Source organism: Lonchura striata, chromosome 33 (assembly GCF_050655825.1).
Source record: "Lonchura striata isolate lonStrDom1 chromosome 33, ASM5065582v1, whole genome shotgun sequence".
In the NCBI taxonomy this organism is placed as follows: Eukaryota; Metazoa; Chordata; class Aves; order Passeriformes; family Estrildidae; genus Lonchura; species Lonchura striata.
The window spans coordinates 7,498,368-7,520,916 of NC_140735.1; the positions used below are offsets into that span (position 1 = coordinate 7,498,368).

Sequence of the window (22,549 nt, forward strand, 5' to 3'; positions counted from 1 at the left end):
CAAAAAAAAGACAAAAAAAAGACAAAAAAATGATAAAAAATGGATGGAGAGTGACAAAAAAATGACAAAAAAATTGACAAAAAATTGCCAAAAAATGACCAAAAAATTGACAAAAAAAAGACTAAAAAATTGACAAAAGAAAAAGACCAAAAAAATGATAAAAAATGGACGAAGAGTGACAAAAAATGACCAAAAAAATGACCAAAAAATTGACCAAAAAATTGACCAAAAAAAAGACCAAAAAATGATAAAAAATGGACGAAGAGTGACAAAAAATGACCAAAAAATTGACAAAAAATTGCCAAAAAATGACAAAAAAATGGACAAAAAAAAGACAAAAAGTGGTAAAAAGTTGAGGAAAGGTGTCCCCGGTGGCGCAGCTGTCGGCCGCGCTGCTCTTCGACGCCGTGCACGTGGTGGTGGGCGCCGTGCGGGAGCTGAACCGCAGCCAGGAGATCGGCGGGCGGCCGCTGGCCTGCGCCGCGCCCGGCATCTGGCCCCACGGCACCAGCCTGATGAACTACCTGCGCATGGTGAGCAAAAACCAAAAAACAGCCCGAAAACGGCCAAAAAACGGCCAAAAAACAGCCGGGAAATACACAAAAAACAGCCCAAAAACGGCCAAAAAACAGCCGGAAAAACAGCCCGGAAAACAGCCAAAAAACAGCCTGAAAACGGCCAAAAAACAGCCAAAAAACAGCCGGGAAATACCCAAAAAACAGCCTGAAAACGGCCAAAAAACAGCCAAAAAACAGCCCGGAAAACAGCCAAAAAACAGCCTGAAAACGGCCAAAAAACAGCCCGGAAAATACCCAAAAAACAGCCCGGAAACGGCCAAAAAACGGCCAAAAAACAGCCAAAAAACAGCCAAAAAACAGCTGGGAAATACCCAAAAAACAGCCCGGAAACGGCCAAAAAACAGCCGGAAAAACAGCCCGGAAAACAGCCAAAAAACAGCCTGAAAACGGCCAAAAAACAGCCAAAAAACAGCCCGGAAAATACCCAAAAAACAGCCAAAAAACAGCCCGGAAAACAGCCAAAAAACAGCCTGAAAACGGCCAAAAAACAGTCAAAAAACAGCCCGGGAAATACCCAAAAAACAGCCCGAAAACGGCCAAAAAACAGCCGGAAAAACAGCCCGAAAACGGCCAAAAAACAGCCAAAAAACAGCCCGGAAAATACCCAAAACCAGCCTCAAAACAGCCAAAAAACAGCCCGGAAAATACCCAAAAAACAGCCCAGAAAATACCCAAAACTAGCCTCAAAACAGCCAAAAAACAGCCCGGGAAATACACAAAAAACAGCCTGGAAACAGCCAAAAAACAGCCAAAAAACAGCCCGGGAAATACCCAAAAAACAGCCTGAAAACGGCCAAAAAACAGCCGGAAAAACAGCCCGAAAACGGCCAAAAAACAGCCAAAAAACAGCCCGGGAAATACCCAAAAAACAGCCTGAAAACGGCCAAAAAACAGCCGGAAAAACAGCCCGAAAACGGCCAAAAAACAGCCCAAAAACACCCAAAAAACAGCCAAAAAACAGCCCGGGAAATACCCAAAAACAGCCTGAAAACGGCCAAAAAACAGCCAAAAAACAGCCCGGAAAATACACAAAAAACAGCCTGGAAACACCCAAAAAACAGCCAAAAAACAGCCCGGAAAATACACAAAACCAGCCTGAAAACACCCAAAAAACAGCCCGGAAACGGCCAAAAAACAGCCCGGAAAATACCCAAAAAACAGCCCGGGAAATACCCAAAAAACAGCCCGAAAACGGCCAAAAAACAGCCCAGGAAATACACAAAAAACAGCCAAAAAACAGCCCGGGAAATACCCAAAACCAGCCTGAAAACACCCAAAAAACAGCCCGGAAACGGCCAAAAAACAGCCAAAAAACAGCCAAAAAACAGCCCAGGAAATACCCAAAACCACCCTGAAAACACCCAAAAAACAGCCCGGAAAATATACTAAAAACAGCCCGGAAACGGCCAAAAACCAGCCAAAAAACAGCCCGGAAAATACCCAAAACCAGCCTGAAAAACCAAAAAACAGCCCGGAAAATACACAAAAAACAGCCCGGAAACGGCCAAAAACCAGCCAAAAAACAGCCCGGAAAATACCCAAAACCACCCTGAAAACACCCAAAAAACAGCCCGGGAAATACCCAAAACCAGCCTGAAAAACCAAAAAACAGCCAAAAAAACAAAAAACAGCATGAAAAACAAAAAAAAAAAACCAGCCAAAAAAACCAAAAAACAACCCAAAAAAACCAAAAAACAGCCAAAAAAACCAAAAACAGCCGGAAAAACCAAAAAACAGCATGAAAAAAAAAACAGCAAAAAACCCCAAAAAACAGCCCGAAAAAACAAAAAACAGCCCGAAAAAACAGCACGAAACAGGCTGAAAAAACGAAAAACAGCCGGAAAAACAAAAAACAGCATGAAAAACAAAAAACAGCCAAAAAAACTAAAAACCAGCCCAAAAAACAAAAAACAGACCGAAAACGGCCGAAAAACAGCCAAAAAACAGCCCGGAAAATACCCAAAACCAGCCTGAAAACACCCAAAAAACAGCCTGGAAAATACACAAAAAACAGCCCGAAAACGGCCAAAAAACAGCTAAAAAACAGCCCGGAACAGGCTGAAAAAACAAAAAACAGCCCGAAAAACAGCCCAAAACAGGCCAAAAATTGCCCAGAAAAATCAAAATATCAGCCCGAAAAACAAAAAACAGCCAGAAAAAACAAAAAACAGCCAGAAAAACAAAAAACAGCCTGAAAAAAACAAAAAACAGCCGGAAAAACAAAAAACAGCATGAAAAAACAAAAAAACAGCCGGAAAAACAAAAAACAGCATGAAGAAACAAAAAACAGCCCGAAAAACAAAAAACAGCCCAAAAAACAGCCCGAAACAGGCCAAAAAATGCCCAGAGAAATTAAAAAAACAGCCTGAAAAACAGCCCAGAAAAACAGCCTGAAAAACAGCCCAAAACAGGCTGAAAAAACAAAAAAAACAGCCCGAAAAACAGCCCAAAACAGGCCAAAAAACAGCCCAAAACAGGCCGAAAAAACCAAAAAACAGCCCGAAAAAGAGCCCCAAAACAGCCCGGAGAAACAAAAAAAAAACCAGCCCAAAAAACAGCCCAAAACAGGCTGAAAAATGCCTGGAGAAACCAAAACAACAGCCCGAAAAACAGTCTGAAAAACAGCCCGAAAAACCCAAAAAAACAGCCCGAAAAACAAAAAAAACAGCCCGAAAAACAGCCCAAAACAGGCCGAAAAATGCCCAAAAACCAAAAAAAAACCAGCCTGAAAACAGCCCAAAACAGCCCCAAAAATGCCCAAAAAATATCCCGGAAAAAAAAACCCTAAAAAACCCCAAAACAACCCCAAAAACAGCCCTGAAAAACCCCAGGAGCCTCCCTGCTGTTTTGGGGCATTTTTGGGCATTTTTGGGGTATTTTGGCTGTTATTTTGGCATATTTTGGCTGTTATTTTGACTGTTACTTTGGCTGTAATTTTTGGGTATTTTGGCTGGTTTTTTGGATATTTTTGGGGTGTTTTCAGCGGGTTTTGGGGGTTATTTTTGGGGTGTTTTGGGGAGGTTTTTGGGGTGTTTTCAGCGGGTTTTGGGGGTTATTTTAGTGCTATTTTGGGGAGCGTTTTTGGGGTGTTTTCAGCGGGTTTTGGGGCATTTTGGGGAGCATTTTTGGGGTGTTTTCAGCGGGTTTTGGGGGTTATTTTTGGGGTATTTTGGGGAGCGTTTTTGGGGTGTTTTCAGTGGGTTTTGGGGGTTATTTTTGGGGTATTTTGGGGAACATTTTTGGGGTGTTTTCAGCGGGTTTTGTGCTGTTTTGGGGAGCGTTTCTGGGGTGTTTTCAGCGGGTTTTGGGGTGTTTTGGGGAGCGTTTTTGGGGTGTTTTCAGCGGGTTTTGGGGCGTTTTGAAGGGATTTTTCAGGGTATTTTGGGGGTTATTTTGGGGTTTATTTTGTGCTATTTTGGGGAGCGTTTTTGGGGTGTTTTCAGCGGGTTTTGGGGCGTTTTGGGGAGGTTTTTGGGGTGTTTTCAGCGGGTTTTGGGGCGTTTGGGCCGTCCCAGGTGGAGTACGACGGGCTGACGGGGCGCGTGGAGTTCAACAGCAAAGGGCAGAGAACCAACTACAGCCTGCGGGTGCTGGAGAAGGGCCGGGACGGGCACCGCGAGGTGACCCCCGCGTGACCCCTGAGTGACCAATGAGTGACCCCTGGGTGACCAATGAGTGACCAATGAGTGACCCTGAGTGACCAATGAGTGACCCCTGAGTGACCCCTGAGTGACCAATGAGTGACCAATGAGTGACCCCTGGGTGACCAATGAGTGACCTTGAGTGACCAATGAGTGACCCCTGAGTGACCAATGAGTGACCAATGACTGACCAATGACTGACCAATGAGTGACCCTGAGTGACCGTGAGTGACCCTGAGTGACCAGTGAGTGACCCCGAGTGACCAATGAGTGACCCTGAGTGACCCCGAGTGACCCCTGAGTGACCCTGAGTGACCCTGAGTGACCCTGAGTGACTGTGACTGACCCCGAGTGACCCCCGAGTGACCCCGAGTGACCCCTGAGTGACCCTGAGTGACCCCTGGGTGACCAAGGGATAACCCTGAGTGACCCCTGAGTGACCAATGAGTGACCCTGAGTGACCCTGAGTGACCCCTCAGTGACCCCTGGGGGACCCCTGAGTGACCAATGAGTGACCCCGAGTGACCCCTGAGTGACCCCGAGTGACCTTGAGTGACCCCCAATGGCCACACCTGGTGTGGCCCCGCCCCTGACCACTGACCACGCCCCGGGCCCCGCCCCTGACCACTGACCCCGCCCAGGTGGGGGTCTGGTTCTCCAACCGGACGCTGGCCATGGACGAGGCCACGCTGGCCCTGAACGCCTCGGACAGCCTGGCCAACAAAACCCTGATCATCACCACCATACTGGTCAGACTGGGAGCACTGGGCGGCACCGGGACGGGGCGGGGGGGACTGGGAGGGGGTTTGGGGGGACTGGGAGGGACTGGGGGGGAACTGGGAGGGATTTGGGGGAACTGGGAGGGACTGGGAGGGACTGGGGCGGAGATATCGGGGACTGGGATGGACTGGGAGGGAGTGGGAGGGAACTGGGAGGGGACTGGGAGGGATTTGGGGGGACTGGGAGGGAACTGGGAGGGACTGGGAGGGACTGGGAGGGATTGGGGGGAACTGGGGGGAACTGGGAAGGAACTGGAAGGAACTGGGAGGGACTGGGAGGGACTGGGAGGGAACTGGGAGGGAACTGGGAGGAACTGGGAGGGACTGGGAGGGAACTGGGAGGGAACTGGGAGGAACTGGGAGGGAACTGGGAGGAACTGGGAGGGACTGGGAGGGAACTGGGAGGGAACTGGGAGGAACTGGGAGGGAACTGGGAGGGACTGGGAGGGAACTGGGAGGGACTGGGATGGACTGGGAGGGAACTGGGAGGGAACTGGGAGGAACTGGGAGGGACTGGGATGGACTGGGAGGGACTGGGAGGGACTGGGAGGGACTGGAAGGGACTGGGATGGACTGGGAGGGACTGGGATGGACTGGGATGGACTGGGAGGAACTGGGAGGGGACTGGGAGGGACTGGGAGGGAACTGGGAGGGAACTGGGAGGGAACTGGGAGGAACTGGGAGGGACTGGGAGGGACTGGGAGGGACTGGGAGGGACTGGTATGGACTGGGAGGAACTGGGAGGGGACTGGGAGGGACTGGGAGGGACTGGGAGGGACTGGAAGGGACTGGGAGGGACTGGGATGGACTGGGAGGGACTGGGATGGACTGGGAGGGACTGGGAGGGAACTGGGAGGAACTGGGAGGGAACTGGTTACCATCAGAGTGTCCCTGACCAATCCCACACCGCACTGACCAATCCCACTGACCATTCCCGTGTCCCACTGACCGATCCCAAATCCCAAACCTCGTATCCCAAATCCCTGATCCCGAATTCCAGGAGAGCGCTACGAGGGGTTCTGCGTGGACAGTGACCATTCCTGTGTCCCACTGACCATTCCCACTCCCCAAATCCCACCGACCGATCCCAAATCCCACTGACCGATCCCAAATCCCGTATCCATGATCCCGAATTCCAGGAGAGTGCTACGAGGGGTTCTGCGTGGACAGTGACCGATCCCACACCCCACTGACCATTCCCACCCCCCAAATCCCACTGACCGATCCCAAATCCCACTGACGGATCCCGAATCCCTGATCCCGAATTCCAGGAGAACCCGTACGTGATGCGGGTGGGCGGCGCGGGCGGCGCCGAGCGCTACGAGGGGTTCTGCGTGGACAGTGACCATTCCTGTGTCCCACTGACCATTCCCACCCCCCAGATCCCAAATCCCAAATCCCAAATCCCAAATCCCACTGACGGATCCCAAATCCCGTATCCCGAATTCCAGGAGAACCCGTACGTGATGCGGGTGGGCGGCGCGGGCGGCGCCGAGCGCTACGAGGGGTTCTGCGTGGACAGTGACCGATCCCACACCCCCCTGACCATTCCCACCCCCCAAATCCCACTGACCAATCCCAAATCCCGAATCCCGTGTCCCGAATTCCAGGAGAACCCGTACGTGATGCGGGTGGGCGGCGCCGAGCGCTACGAGGGGTTCTGCGTGGACAGTGACCGATCCCACACCCCACTGACCGATCCCACCCCCAAATCCCACATCCCTGACCCCAAATCCCGAGTCCCTGATCCCGAATTCCAGGAGAACCCGTACGTGATGCGGGTGGGCGGCGCGGGCGGCGCCGAGCGCTACGAGGGGTTCTGCGTGGACATGCTGCGGGAGCTGGCGGCGCTGCTCAAGTTCCGCTTCCACATCAAGCTGGTGGAGGACGGGCTCTACGGCGCGCCCGAGCCCAACGGCTCCTGGACCGGCATGGTGGGCGAGCTCATCAACCGGGTACGGCCCCGCGGGGGAACCCTGGGGAATCCGTAACGAAAATCCGGAACGAAAATCCCATTGGGGAACATCCCGTAACGAAAATCCCATTGGGAAAAATCCCATTGGGGAAAATCCCATAATGAAAATACCGTAATGAAAATCCCATTGGGGAAAACCCCGTAATGAAAATTCCATTGGGAAAAATCCCATAACAGAAATCCCATTGGGGAAAATCCCATTGGGAAATCCCATTGGGGAAAATCCCGTAACGAAAATCCCATTGGGGAAAATCCCATAACAGAAATCCCATTGGGGAAAATCCCGTAACGAAAATCCCATTGGGGAAAATCCCATAACAGAAATCCCATTGGGGAAAATCCCGTAACGAAAATTCCATTGGGGAAAATCCCATTGGGGAAAATCCCGTAATGAAAATCCCATTGGGGAAAATCCCGTAACAGAAATCCCATTGGGAAAATCCCATAACAGAAATCCCATTGGGGAAAACCCCGTAACGAAAATTCCATTGGGGAAAATCCCATTGGGGAAAATCCCGTAATGAAAATCCCGTAATGAAAATCCCATTGGGAAAAATCCCATTGGGGAAAATCCCATTGGGGAAAACCCCGCAATGAAAATTCCATTGGGGAAAATCCCATTGGGAAAAATCTCATAATGAAAATCCCGTAATGAAAATCCCATTGGGGAACATCCCGTAACGAAAATCCCATTGGGAAAAATCCCATAACAAAAATCCCATTGGGGAACATCCCATAACGAAAATCCCATTGGGAAAAATCCCATAACAGAAATGCCATTGGGGAAAATCCCATTGGGGAAAATCCCGTAATGAAAATCCCATTGGGGAAAATCCCATTGGGGAAAATCCCATAACAGAAATCCCATTGGGGAACATCCCGTAATGAAAATCCTGTAATGAAAATCCCATTGGGAAAAATCCCATTGGGGAAAATCCCGTAATGAAAATTCCATTGGGAAAAATCCCACAACAGAAATCCTTTTGGGGAAAATCCCGTAACGAAAATTCCATTGGGAAAAATCCCATTGGGGAAAATGCCGTAACGAAAATTCCATTGGGGAAAATCCCATTGGGAAAAATCTCATAATGAAAATCCCGTGATGAAAATCCCATTGGGAAAAATCCCATAACAGAAATCCCATTGGGGAAAATCCCGTAATGAAAATTCCATTGGGAAAAATCCCATAACAGAAATCCCATTGGGGAAAATCCCATTGGGAAATCCCATTGGGGAAAATCCCATAACAGAAATCCCATTGGGGAAAATCCCGTAACGAAAATCCCATTGGGGAAAATCCCATAACAGAAATCCCATTGGGAAAAATCCCATTGGGGAAAATCCCATTGGGGAAAACCCCGCAATGAAAATTCCATTGGGGAAAATCCCATTGGGGAACATCCCGTAATGAAAATCCTGTAATGAAAATCCCATTGGGAAAAATCCCATTGGGGAAAATCCCATTGGGGAAAATCCCGTAATGAAAATCCCATTGGGGAAAATCCCGTAATGAAAATTCCATTGGGAAAAATCCCATAACAGAAATCCCATTGGGAAAAATTCCATAACAGAAATCCCATTGGGAAAATCCCATAATGAAAATCCCATTGGGAAAAATCCCATAATGAAAATCCCGTAATGAAAATCCCATTGGGGAAAATCCCATAACAGAAATCCCATTGGGAAAATCCTATAACGGAAATGCCACTGGGAAAATCCCATAACGAAAATCCCACTGGGAAATTCCCACTGGGGAAATTCCCGCAGGGGAACCCTTGGGGAAATCCTGTATTGAAAATTCCCATAAGAGAAATCCCACTGGGAAAAATCCCACTGGGGAAATTCCCGTGTGAGAACCCCTGGGGAAATCCGGTATTGAAAATTCCCGTAAGAGAAATCCCACTGGGGAAAATCCCATAACGAAAATCCCACTGGGGAAATTCCCACAGGGAAAATTCCATTGGGGAAATTCTCATAATGAAAATCCCATCATGAAAATCCCACTGGGGAAATTCCCACTGGGAGAATCCCTGGGGAAATCCCGTAATGAAAATCCCGTAACAAAAATGCCACTGGGAAAATCCCACTGGGGAAATTCCCACTGGGAATTTTTTTGGGGTTCGGGGGGATTTAAATCCCGGGATATTTTGGGGTTCCAGGGGATTTAAATCCCAGGATATTTTGGGGTTCCAGGGGATTAAAATCCCAGGATATTTTGGGGTTCCAGGGGATTCAAATCCCGGGATATTTTGGGGTTCTGGGCTATTCAAATCCCGAGATATTTTGGGGTTCTGGGGATTCAAATCCCGGGATATTTTGGGGTTCCGGGCTATTCAAATCCCGAGATATTTTGGGGTTCCGGGGGATTCAAATCCTGGGATGTTTTGGGGTTCGGGCTATTCAAATCCCGGGATATTTTGGCGTTTGGGGGATTCAAATCCCGGGATATTCTGGGGTTTGGGCTATTCAAATCCCGGGATGTTTTGGGGTTCCAGGCTATTTAAATCCAGGGATATTTTGGGGTTCCGGGGGATTCAAATCCCGGGATATTTTGGGGTTCGGGGGATATAAATCCCGGGATATTTTGGGGTTCCGAGGGATTAAAATCCCGGGATATTCTGGGGTTTGGGCTATTCAAATCCTGGGATATTTTGGGGTTCGGGGCTATTTAAATCCCGGGATATTTTGGGGTTTGGGCTATTCAAATCCCGGGATATTTTGGCGTTTGGGGGATATAAATCCCGGGATATTTTGGGGTTCCAGGGGATATAAATCCCGGGATATTCTGGGGTTTGGGCTATTCAAATCCCGGGATATTTTGGGGTTCCGGGCTATTTAAATCCCGGGATATTTTGGCGTTCCGGGCTATTCAAATCCCGGGATATTTTGGCGTTTGGGGGATTCAAATCCCGGGATATTCTGGGGTTTGGGCTATTCAAATCCTGGGATGTTTTGGGGTTCCGGGCTATTTAAATCCCGGGATATTTTGGGGTTCCGGGGGATTAAAATCCTGGGATATTTTGGGGTTCCGGGCTATTTAAATCCCGGGATATTTTGGCGTTCCGGGCTATTCAAATCCCGGGATATTTTGGCGTTTGGGAGATATAAATCCCGGGATATTTTGGGGTTCCAGGGGATATAAATCCCGGGATATTTTGGCATCCGGGGATTCCAATCCCGGGATATTTTGGGGTTCCAGAAAGCCGACCTGGCGGTGGCGGCGTTCACCATCACGGCCGAGCGGGAGAAGGTGATCGACTTCTCCAAGCCCTTCATGACGCTGGGAATCAGCATCCTGTACCGCGTGCACATGGTACGGATCGGGAATTTGGGATTGGGAATTTGGGAATTTGGGAATTTGGGATTGGGGATTGGGGATCAGCATCCTGTACCGCGTGCACATGGTACGGATCGGGAATTTGGGATTTGGGAATTTGGGATTTGGGAATTTGGGATTGGGGATTGGGGATCAGCATCCTGTACCGCGTGCACATGGTACGGATCGGGAATTTGGGATTGGGAATTTGGGAATTTGGGATTTGGGATTGGGGATCAGCATCCTGTACCGCGTGCACATGGTACGGATCGGGAATTTGGGATTTGGGAATTTGGGATTTGGGAATTTGGGATTTGGGATTGGGGATCAGCATCCTGTACCGCGTGCACATGGTACGGATCGGGAATTTGGGATTGGGAATTTGGGAATTTGGGATTTGGGATTGGGGATCAGCATCCTGTACCGCGTGCACATGGTACGGATCGGGAATTTGGGATTTGGGAATTTGGGATTTGGGAATTTGGGAATTTGGGATTGGGGATCAGCATCCTGTACCGCGTGCACATGGTACGGATCGGGAATTTGGGATTTGGGAATTTGGGAATTTGGGATTTGGGATTGGGGATCAGCATCCTGTACCGCGTGCACATGGTACGGATTTGGGATTGGTATTTGGGAATTTGGGATTTGGGAATTTGGGATTGGGGATTGGGGATCAGCATCCTGTACCGCGTGCACATGGTACGGATCGGGAATTTGGGATTTGGGAATTTGGGATTTGGGAATTTGGGATTTGGGATTGGGGATCAGCATCCTGTACCGCGTGCACATGGTACGGATCGGGAATTTGGGATTGGGAATTTGGGAATTTGGGATTTGGGATTGGGGATCAGCATCCTGTACCGCGTGCACATGGTACGGATCGGGAATTTGGGATTTGGGAATTTGGGATTTGGGAATTTGGGAATTTGGGATTGGGGATCAGCATCCTGTACCGCGTGCACATGGTACGGATCGGGAATTTGGGATTTGGGAATTTGGGAATTTGGGATTTGGGATTGGGGATCAGCATCCTGTACCGCGTGCACATGGTACGGATTTGGGATTGGTATTTGGGAATTTGGGATTTGGGAATTTGGGATTTGGGAATTTGGGATTGGGAATTTGGGATTGGGGATCAGCATCCTGTACCGCGTGCACATGGTACGGATCGGGAATTTGGGATTTGGGAATTTGGGGATTTGGGATTGGGGATCAGCATCCTGTACCGCGTGCACATGGTACAGATCAGGAATTTGGGATTTGGGAATTTGGGATTTGGGAATTTGGGGATTTGGGATTGGGGATCAGCATCCTGTACCGCGTGCACATGGTACGGATCGGGAATTTGGGATTGGGAATTTGGGAATTTGGGATTGGGGATTGGGGATCAGCATCCTGTACCGCGTGCACATGGTACGGATCGGGAATTTGGGATTTGGGAATTTGGGAATTTGGGATTGGGGATCAGCATCCTGTACCGCGTGCACATGGTACGGATCGGGAATTTGGGATTGGGAATTTGGGATTTGGGAATTTGGGAATTTGGGATTTGGGATTGGGGATTTGGGATCAGCATCCTGTACCGCGTGCACATGGTACGGATCGGGAATTTGGGAATTTGGGATTGGGAATTTGGGAATTTGGGATTTGGGATCAGCATCCTGTACCGCGTGCACATGGTACGGATCGGGAATTTGGGATTTGGGAATTTGGGATTTGGGATTGGGGATCAGCATCCTGTACCGCGTGCACATGGTACGGATCGGGAATTTGGGATTTGGGAATTTGGGGATTTGGGATTTGGGATTGGGGATTGGGGATCAGCATCCTGTACCGCGTGCACATGGTACGGATCGGGAATTTGGGAATTTGGGATTTGGGATTTGGGATTGGGGATCAGCATCCTGTACCGCGTGCACATGGTACGGATCGGGAATTTGGGAATTTGGGAATTTGGGATTGGGAATTTGGGATTTGGGATTGGGAATTTGGGATTGGGGATCAGCATCCTGTACCGCGTGCACATGGTACGGATCGGGAATTTGGGAATTTGGGATTTGGGATTTGGGATTGGGGATCAGCATCCTGTACCGCGTGCACATGGTACGGATCGGGAATTTGGGAATTTGGGAATTTGGGATTGGGAATTTGGGATTTGGGATTGGGAATTTGGGATTGGGGATCAGCATCCTGTACCGCGTGCACATGGTACGGATCGGGAATTTGGGAATTTGGGATTGGGAATTTGGGGATTTGGGATTTGGGATTGGGGATCAGCATCCTGTACCGCGTGCACATGGTACGGATCGGGAATTTGGGAATTTGGGAATTTGGGAATTTGGGAATTTGGGATTGGGGATCAGCATCCTGTACCGCGTGCACATGGTACGGATCGGGAATTTGGGAATTTGGGAATTTGGGAATTTGGGATTGGGGATTGGGGATCAGCATCCTGTACCGCGTGCACATGGTACAGATCGGGAATTTGGGATTTGGGATTTGGGAATTTGGGATTGGGGATCAGCATCCTGTACCGCGTGCACATGGTACGGATCGGGAATTTGGGAATTTGGGATTGGGAATTTGGGATTGGGGATTGGGGATCAGCATCCTGTACCGCGTGCACATGGTACGGATCGGGATTTGGGGTTATTTCGGGGTTATTTTGGGTCAGTTTTGGGTCAGTTTTGGGGTTATTTGGGGTCAGTTTTGGGGTTAGTTTGGGTCAGTTTTGGGTCATTTTTGGGTCAGTTTTGGTGTTATTTGGGGTCAGTCTTGGGGTTATTTTGGGTCAGTTTTGGGTCAGTTTTGGGGTTATTTGTGGTCAGTTTTGGGGTTATTTGGGGTCAGTTTTGTGTCAGTTTTGTGTCAGTTTTGGGTCAGTTTTGGGTCAGTTTTGGGATTATTTGGGGTCAGTTTTGGGTGAGTTTTGGGGTTATTTGGGGTCAGTTTTGGGGTTATTTGGGGTCAGTTTTGGGTCAGTTTTGGGGTTATTTTGGGTCAGTTTTGGGTCGGTTTTGGGATTATTTTGGGTCAGTTTTGGGTCAGTTTTGAGGTTATTTGGGGTCAGTTTTGGGGTTATTTGGGGTCAGTTTTGGGTCAGTTTTGGTGTTATTTGGGGTTATTTTGGGTCAGTTTTGGGTCGGTTTTAGGATTATTTTGGGTTAGTTTTGGGTCGGTTTTGGGGTTATTTGGGGTCAGTTTTGGGGTTATTTTGGGTCAGTTTTGGGTCAGTTTTTGGGTTATTTTGTGTCAGTTTTGGGTCAGTTTTGTGTCAGTTTTGGGGTTATTTTGGGTCAGTTTTGGGTCAGTTTTGGGGTTATTTGTGGTCAGTTTTGGGGTTATTTTGGGTCAGTTTTGTGTCAGTTTTGGTGTTATTTGGGGTCAGTTTTGGGGTTATTTGGGGTCAGTTTTGGGTCAGCTTTGGGTCAGTTTTGGGGTTATTTTGGGTCAGTTTTGGGTCAGTTTTGAGGTTATTTGGGGTCAGTTTTGGGGTTATTTGGGGTCAGTTTTGGGTCAGTTTTGGGGTTATTTGGGGTCAGTTTTGGGTCAGTTTTGGGGTTATTTTGGGTCAGTTTTGGGTCAGTTTTGGTGTTATTTGGGGTCAGTTTTGGGTGAGTTCTGGGGTTATTTGGGGTCAGTTTGGGGCAGTTTGGGACCCCAGCGCGGGGGTCTCACTCGGCGTCCCCCCAGGGCCGCAAGCCGGGGTATTTCTCCTTCCTAGACCCCTTCTCGCCGGCCGTGTGGCTCTTCATGCTCCTGGCCTACCTGGCCGTCAGCTGCGTGCTCTTCCTGGCCGCCAGGTGGGCGGGGGCGCCCCGAAACCGGGCGGGGACACCCCAAAAAATGGCCCCGAGAAAGGGAGGGAGGAGGTGAAAATCCAGGGAAAACCCCCCCAGAAAAACCCAGCTCACAAAGGGGGGTTTGGGTGGTCCCAGATGGGTTTGGGTGGTTCCAGATGGGTTTGGGTGGTCCCAGGTGGGTTTGGGTTGTCCCAGTTGGGTCTGGGTGGTCCCAGGCGGGTCTGGGGTGGTCCCAGGCGGGTCTGGGTGGTCCCAGGCGGGTCTGGGGTGGTCCCAGGCGGGTCTGGGTGGTCCCAGGCGGGTCTGGGGTGGTCCCAGATGGGTCTGGGTGGTCCCAGGCGGGTCTGGGGTGGTCCCAGATGGGTCTGGGTGGTCCCAGGCGGGTCTGGGGCCATCCCAGGTGAACTCGGGGTGGTCCCAGTCGGGTTCAGGGTGGTCCCAGTCGGGTTTGGGGTGGTCCCAGGCAGGTCTGGGTGGTCCCAGTTGGGTCTGGGGTGGTCCCAGATGGGTCTGGGTGGTCCCAGGCAGGTCTGGGTGGTCCCAGGCGGGTCTGGGTGGTCCCAGTCGGGTTCAGGGTGATCCCAGATGGGTTTGGGTGATCCCAGATGGGTTTGGGTGGTTCCAGATGGGTTTGGGTGGTTCCAGTCGGGTTCGGGGTGGTCCCAGATGGTTCGGGGTGGTCCCAGATGAGCTCAGGGTGGTCCCAGTCGGGTTCAGGGTGGTCCCAGATGGGTCTGGGTGGTCCCAGGCGGGTCTGGGGCCATCCCAGATGAACTCGGGGTGGTCCCAGTCGGGTTCAGGGTGGTCCCAGTCGGGTTTGGGGTGGTCCCAGATGGGTTCGGGGTGGTCCCAGATGGTTCAGGGTGGTCCCAGTGGGGTTTGGGGTGGTCCCAGTTGGGTTTGAGGTGATCCCAGGTGGGTTTGGGTGGTCCCAGTCGGGTTTGGGTGGTCCCAGATGGGCTCGGGGTGGTCCCAGACGGTTTGGGGTGGTCCCAGATGGTTCAGGGTGGTCCCAGATGGGTCTGGGTGGTCCCAGTCGGGTTCAGGGTGGTCCCAGATGAGCTCAGGGTGGTCCCAGGCGGGTTCAGGGTGGTCCCAGTCGGGTCTGGGTGGTCCCAGACGGTTCGGGGTGGTCCCAATCGGGTTTGGGGTGGTCCCAGTCGGGTTCTGGGTGGTCCCAGGCAGGTCAGGGTGGTCCCAGGCAGGTCTGGGTGGTCCCAGTTGGGCCTGGGGCCATCCCAGGTGAACTCGGGGTGGTCCCAGTCGGGTTTGGGTGGTCCCAGATGGGTCTGGGTGGTCCCAGGCGGGTCTGGGGCCATCCCAGATGAACTCGGGGTGGTCCCAGTCGGGTTCAGGGTGGTCCCAGTTGGGTCTGGGGTGGTCCCAGTCGGGTTTGGGGTGGTCCCAGTTGGGTCTGGGGTGGTCCCAGTCGGGTTTGGGGTGGTCCCAGTTGGGTCTGGGGTGGTCCCAGGTGGGTCTGGGTGGTCCCAGGTGGGTCTGGGTGGTCCCAGGCAGGTCTGGGTGGTCCCAGTCGGGTTCAGGGTGGTCCCAGTCGGGTTCAGGGTGGTCCCAGTTGGGTCTGGGGTGGTCCCAGGCAGGTCTGGGTGGTCCCAGACGGTTCGGGGTGGTCCCAGTCGGGTTCAGGGTGGTCCCAGTCGGGTTCAGGGTGGTCCCAGGCGGGTCTGGGTGGTCCCAGGCGGGCCTGGGTGGTCCCAGATGGGTTCGGGGTGGTCCCAGATGGTTCAGGGTGGTCCCAGTGGGGTTTGGGGTGGTCCCAGTGGGGTTTGGGGTGGTCCCAGGTGGGTCTGGGTGGTCCCAGTTGGGTCTGGGGTGGTCCCAGGCAGGTCTGGGTGGTTCCAGTTGGGTCTGGGGTGGTCCCAGTTGGGTCTGGGTGGTCCCAGTCGGGTTCAGGGTGGTCCCAGTTGGGCCTGGGGCCATCGCAGGTGAACTCGGGGTGGTCGCAGTCGGGTTCAGGGTGGTTCCAGTTGGGTCTGGGGTGGTCCCAGTTGGGTCTGGGGTGGTCCCAGACGGTTCGGGGTGGTCCCAGTTGGGTCTGGGGTGGTCCCAGTCGGGTTCAGGGTGGTCCCAGTTGGGTCTGGGTGGTCCCCGTTGGGCCTGGGGCCATCCCAGGTGAACTCGGGGTGGTCCCGCGGGGCCGCGCCCCCCGTGTGCCCGCAGGCTGAGCCCGTACGAGTGGTACAACCCGCACCCGTGCGCGCGGGGCCGCCCGGGGCTGCTGCACAACCAGTACACGCTGGGCAACAGCCTCTGGTTCCCCGTGGGCGGCTTCCTGCAGCAGGGCGCTGAGGTGCTGCCCCGCGCCCTGTCCACGCGCTGCGTCAGCGGCGTCTGGTCAGCACCCCAATTTGGGGGATTTGGGGGGATTTGGGGGGATTTGGGGGGATTTGGGGGGATTAACGGGGATTTGGGGTGATTAACGGGGATTTGGGGTGTCCTGGGCTTCCTGCAGCAGGGCGCCGAGGTGCTGCCCCGCGCCCTGTCCACGCGCTGCGTCAGCGGCGTCTGGTCAGCACCCCAATTGGGGGGATTTGGGGGGTTTTGGGGGGATTTGGGGGGATTAACGGGGATTTGGGGTGATTAACGGGGATTTGGGGTGTCCTGGGCTTCCTGCAGCAGGGCGCCGAGGTGCTGCCCCGCGCCCTGTCCACGCGCTGCGTCAGCGGCGTCTGGTCAGCACCGCGGGATTTGGGGGGATTTGGGGAATTTGGGGGAATTTGGGGGGATCTGGGGGGTTTTGGGGGGTTTTGGGGTGATTAACGGGGATTTGGGGTGATTAACGGGGATTTGGGGTGTCCTGGGCTTCCTGCAGCAGGGCGCCGAGGTGCTGCCCCGCGCCCTGTCCACGCGCTGCGTCAGCGGCGTCTGGTCAGCACCCCAATTGGGGGGATTTGGGGGGATTTGGGGAATTTGGGGGGATTTGGGGGGATTTGGGGGGGATTTGGGGGGATTTGGGGGGTTTTTGGGGAATTTGGGGGGATTTGGGGGGTTTTTGGGGAATTTGGGGTGATTAACGGGGATTTGGGGTGCCCTGGGCTTCCTGCAGCAGGGCGCCGAGGTGCTGCCCCGCGCCCTGTCCACGCGCTGCGTCAGCGGCGTCTGGTCAGCACCCCAATTGGGGGGATTTGGGGGGTTTTGGGGGAATTTGGGGAATTTGGGGGGTTTTGGGGGGATTTGGGGGGATTTGGGGTGATTAACGGGGATTTGGGGTGCCCTGGGCTTCCTGCAGCAGGGCGCCGAGGTGCTGCCCCGCGCCCTGTCCACGCGCTGCGTCAGCGGCGTCTGGTCAGCACCCCAATTGGGGGGATTTGGGGGGTTTTGGGGGAATTTGGGGAATTTGGGGGGTTTTGGGGGGATTTGGGGGGATTTGGGGTGATTAACGGGGATTTGGGGTGCCCTGGGCTTCCTGCAGCAGGGCGCCGAGGTGCTGCCCCGCGCCCTGTCCACGCGCTGCGTCAGCGGCGTCTGGTCAGCACCCCAATTTGGGGAATTTGGGGGGATTTTGGGGAATTTGGGGGGATTTGGGGGGATTTGGAGCGGTTTTGGGGTGATTAACGGGGATTTGGGGTGTCCTGGGCATCCTGCAGCAGGGCGCCGAGGTGCTGCCCCGCGCCCTGTCCACGCGCTGCGTCAGCGGCGTCTGGTCAGCACCCCAGTTTGGGGGATTTGGGGGGTTTTGGGGGAATTTGGGGGGATTTGGGGGGTTTTTGGGGAATTTGGGGTGATTCACGGGGATTTGGGGTGTCCTGGGCTTCCTGCAGCAGGGCGCCGAGGTGCTGCCCCGCGCCCTGTCCACGCGCTGCGTCAGCGGCGTCTGGTCAGCACCCCAACTGGGGGGATTTGGGGGGTTTTGGGGAATTTGGGGGGATTTGGGGGAATTTGGGGCAGTTTGGGTGGGATTTAGGGAGTTTTGGGGGGATTTGGGGGGATTTGGGGAATTTGGGGGGATTTGGGGCAGTTTGGGTGGGATTTAGGGAGTTTTGGGGGGGATTTGGGGGGATTTGGGGGGATTTGGGGAATTTGGGTGGGATTTAGGGAGTTTTGGGGGGGATTTGGGGGGATTTTGGGGGAATTTGGGGGGATTTGGGGCAGTTTGGGTGGGATTTAGGGAGTTTTGGGGGGGATCTGGGGGGATTTGGGGAACCTCCACAGGCCACGTCAGCGGTGTCTGGTCAGCACCCCAATTTGGGGGGTCTGGGGGGGGTTTTGGGGGGAATTGGGGGGATTTGGGGGGATTTAACGGTGATTCCTGAGGGATTTTTGGGGTGAATTTTGGGGAATTTTTGGGGTGACTCCTGAGGGATTTTTGGGGTGAATTTGGGTATTTTTGGGTTGACTCATGAGGGATTTTTGGGGTGAATTTGGGTGTATTTTGGGTATTTTTGGGGTGACCCCTGAGGGATTTTTGGGTGAATTTTGGGTATTTTTGGGGTGACCCCTGAGGGATTTTTGGGTGAATTTTGGGTATTTTTGGGGTGACCCCTGAGGGATTTTTGGGGTGAATTTTGGGTATTTTTGGGGTGACTCCTGAGGGATTTTTGGGGTGAATTTTGGGTATTTTTGGGGTGACCCCTGAGGGATTTTTGGGGTGTATTTGGGTGTATTTTGGGTATTTTTGGGATGACCCCTGAGTGATTTTTGGGTGAATTTTGGGTATTTTTGGGTTGGCCCCTGAGGGATTTTTGGGGTGAATTTGGGTATTTTTGGGGTGACCCCTGAGGGATTTTTGGGGTGAATTTTGGGGATTTTGGGGTGACCCCTGAGGGATTTTTGGGGTGAATTTTGGGTATTTTTGGGGTGACCCCTGAGGGATTTTTGGGGTGAATTTTGGGTATTTTTGGGTTGGCCCCTGAGGGATTTTTGGGGTGAATTTTGGGGATTTTGGGGTGGCCCCTGAGGGATTTTGGCCCCCCCGACCCCCCCGCAGGTGGGCCTTCACGCTGATCATCATCTCCTCGTACACGGCCAACCTGGCGGCGTTCCTGACCGTGCAGCGCATGGAGGTGCCGGTGGAGTCGGCCGACGACCTCGCCGACCAGACCAACATCGAGTACGGCACCATCCACGCCGGCTCCACCATGACCTTCTTCCAGGTCAGCCCCGCCGCGCCGCGCCGTCCATCCGTCCAACCCAATGTTGTCAACTCAACCCAACTCAACCCAACCCATCCGGCCCAACCCAACCCAACCCATCCAACCCAACCCAACCCAACTCAACCCAACCTATCCCAAGCCAACTCAACCCAACCAATCCAACCCAAGCCAACTCAACCCAACCCAACCCATCCAACCCAAGCCAACTCAACCCAACTCAACCCAACCTATCCAACCCAACCCAACCCAACTCACCCAACCCAACCCATCCCAACCCAACCCAACCCAACTCATCCAGCCCAACCCAACCCATCCAACCCAACCCATCCAACCCAACCCAACCCAACCCAACCCATCCAACCCATCCAACCCATCCAACCCAACCCAACCCATCCAACCCAACCCAACCCAACCCATCCAACCCATCCAACCCAACCAACTCAACCCAACCCATCCAACCCAACCCATCCAGCCCAACGCAACCCAACCCATCCAACCCAACCCATCCAACCCAACCCAACCCAAGCCAACCCAACCCAACCCATCTGGCCCAACCCAACCCAAACCAACCCATCCAACCCATCCAGCCCATCCAACCCAGCCAACGCAACCCAACCCAACCCATCCAACCCAACCCAACTCAACCCAACCCAACTCAACCCATCCCAACCCAACCCAACCCAACCCAACCCAACCCAACTCACCCAACCCGCCCCCAGCCCCCCAGCCCCCGCAGCCCCCCAAGCCCGTCTCCCCCCGCCGCCCCCGGCAGAACTCGCGCTACCAGACCTACCAGCGGATGTGGAACTACATGCACTCCAAGCAGCCCAGCGTCTTCGTCAAGAGCACCGAGGAGGGCATCGCGCGCGTCCTCAACTCCAAGTACGCCTTCCTGCTGGAGTCCACCATGAACGAGTACCACCGGCGCCACAACTGCAACCTGACGCAGATCGGCGGGCTGCTGGACACCAAGGGCTACGGCATCGGCATGCCGCTGGGTACGGCGGGGCGCCGCGCCGGGCGGGGGCGGGCCGGGGCTGCCCCGCGCCCCGAAAAGCCGGTGGGACCCCCCCCGGTGTCGTGTCGCTCGTCCCTCCCCCCGGCAGGGTCGCCGTTCCGCGACGAGATCACGCTGGCCATCCTGCAGCTGCAGGAGAACAACCGGCTGGAGATCCTCAAGAGGAAGTGGTGGGAAGGGGGGCACTGCCCCAAGGAGGAGGATCACCGCGCCAAGGGTGCGCGGCGGGGCGCGGCCACGGTTGGGTTGGGTTGGGTTGGGTTGGATTCGGTTGGATGGGTTGGGTTGGGTTGGATTGGATAGAGTTGGGTTGGGTTGAGTTGGGTTGGATTGAGTTGGGTTGGGTTGGGTTGGGTTGGGTAGGGTTGAGCTGACAACGTTGAGTTGGATTGAGTTGGGTTGAGTTGGGTTGGGTTGGGTTGACTTGGGTTGACCTGGATTGGGTTGGGTTGGGTTGGGTTGAGTTGGGTTGGGTTGGGTTGAGTTGGGTTGGGTTGGGTTGCGTTGCGTTGGGTTGGGTTGGGTTGACTTGGGTTGGGTTGGGCTGACAATGTTGGGTTGGGTTGGGTTGGGTTGGGTTGAGCTGATAGTGTTGAGTTGGATTGAGTTGGGTTGACCTGGGTTGGGTTGGGTTGAGTTGGGTTGGGATGACCTGGGTTGGGTTGGGTTGAGTTGGGTTGGGTTGGGTTGGGTTGAGCTGATAATATTGAGTTGGATTGAGTTGGGTTGACCTGGGTTGGGTTGGGTTGGGTTGAGTTGGGTTGGGTTGGGTTGGGTTGTTTTGACCTGGGTTGGGTCACGTTGCGTTGACCCGGCCCCGCCATGCCGAGCTGAGCCGGGCCATGCCGGCACCGCCAGGGCTGGGCATGGAGAACATCGGCGGCATCTTCGTGGTGCTGGTGTGCGGCCTGGTCGTGGCCATCCTGGTGGCCGTCATGGAGTTCGTGTGGTCCACGCGGCGCTCGGCCGAGACCGAGGAGGTGGGGAGGAAATGGGGGAAATTTGGGGAATTTCCTGGAATTTGGGGGAATTTTTGGGAATTTCGGGGGAGTTTGGGGGAAATCTGGCAGGAACCTGGGGGGAATTTGGGAGAATTTGAGGGAATTTGGGGGGAATCTGGGGCACTTTTGGGGCAAATTTGGGGGAAATTTGAGGGGGAATTTGGGGGAGATTTGGAGGAACTTGGGGGATTGGAGAAAATCTGGGGGAATTTGGGGAATTTGGGGGGAGTTTGGGTGGAATTTGGGCAGAATCGTGGGATTTTGGGCAATTTGGGCAGAATTGTGGGATTTTTGGGCAATTTGGGGAAATTTGGGAGGAATACGGGGGAATTGGGAGGAACCTGGGGAGACTTGGGGGCAATTTGAGGGAGACTTGGGTGGATTTGGGGGAATTTGAGGGAAATTTGTGGGGGAATTGGGGGGAGATTTTGTGAGGGGAATCGAGGAGGGGTCTCAGAGGGGTTTGGGGGTCACAGAGGGGTTTGGGGGGTCCCATATTTTTTGGGTGGGTCCCAGCGAGACGCGGGGGGTCCATTTCGGGTGGAGACCCCCAAAACCCCCCAAAATCCCCCAAAACCCCCCAAAATCCCCGCAAAATCCCCCCAAATCCCCGCGCAGATCTCGCTGTGCGCCGAGATGCTGCGGGAGCTGCGCCGCGCCCTCTCCTGCAGCCGCCGGCCCCGCCCGCGCCGCCGCCGCCGCCCCCACCCCAAATTGGGGGTCCCGGGGGGCGCCCCCCACCCCCAGCACCCCCCCCCGAACCCCCTCCCCCACCGCGGCGGGCGGGAGATGCGCTTCAGCAACGGGAAGCTCTACTCGGGGCTGGGGGCGGGGGGGCCGCCCCAGACGGAGCTGGGGGGTGGTGGGGGAGGGGCGGGGGGGGTGGTCGCCCCTCCCCCCCCCTCCTCGGGCGCCCCTCCCCCGCCCTGCGCGCACGTGCGGGTCTGCCCCGAGTGCCGCCGCATCCAAGCGCTGCGCGCCGCCCCCCCCGCGCCCCCCCGCGGGGGAGGGGGAGGGGGCGGGGGGGGTGGGGGAGGGGCGGCCCAGCCCCCCCCGCCCTCCCCCACCCCCCCCAGCGCGGCCGATTGACCCCTCCCCCCGCCCGGCCTTGTACGCCGTGCGTACGGCGGGAAATGTGGGGGGGGGGAAATTTGGGGAGGGGGGGGCGACCCCTCCCCTCCCCCCCCATGCCCCTCCCCCCATCCGGATTTAAACCCCCCCACCCAAAAAAAAAAAATTGAGGCCCCCTCCCCCCCCCCAAATTGCACTGTGCCTTCCCGGGGGGGGGAGGGGAGGGGAGGGAAGGGGGGAGCCCCTCCCCCAC

At 54.3% G+C, this 22,549-nt stretch overlaps 1 protein-coding gene across 1 annotated transcript in view; it reads left to right on the forward strand.

Annotated features, from left to right (window-relative positions):
* Positions 1–22,329, forward strand: part of GRIK5 (glutamate ionotropic receptor kainate type subunit 5) — a 36,038-nt gene extending 13,709 nt beyond the window's left edge. Inside the window, exons 8-19 of the mRNA XM_085564454.1 lie at positions 381–533; positions 4,094–4,198; positions 4,861–4,968; positions 6,759–6,953; positions 10,173–10,286; positions 13,986–14,095; positions 16,274–16,447; positions 19,041–19,206; positions 19,979–20,204; positions 20,313–20,441; positions 21,083–21,204; positions 21,844–22,329. Of these exons, the coding sequence (XP_085420580.1) occupies positions 381–533; positions 4,094–4,198; positions 4,861–4,968; positions 6,759–6,953; positions 10,173–10,286; positions 13,986–14,095; positions 16,274–16,447; positions 19,041–19,206; positions 19,979–20,204; positions 20,313–20,441; positions 21,083–21,204; positions 21,844–22,314 (2,073 nt within the window). The 3' untranslated portion in view covers positions 22,315–22,329. The remainder of the gene's footprint in view (positions 1–380; positions 534–4,093; positions 4,199–4,860; positions 4,969–6,758; positions 6,954–10,172; positions 10,287–13,985; positions 14,096–16,273; positions 16,448–19,040; positions 19,207–19,978; positions 20,205–20,312; positions 20,442–21,082; positions 21,205–21,843) is intronic.
* Positions 22,330–22,549: the final 220 nt, after the last annotated feature.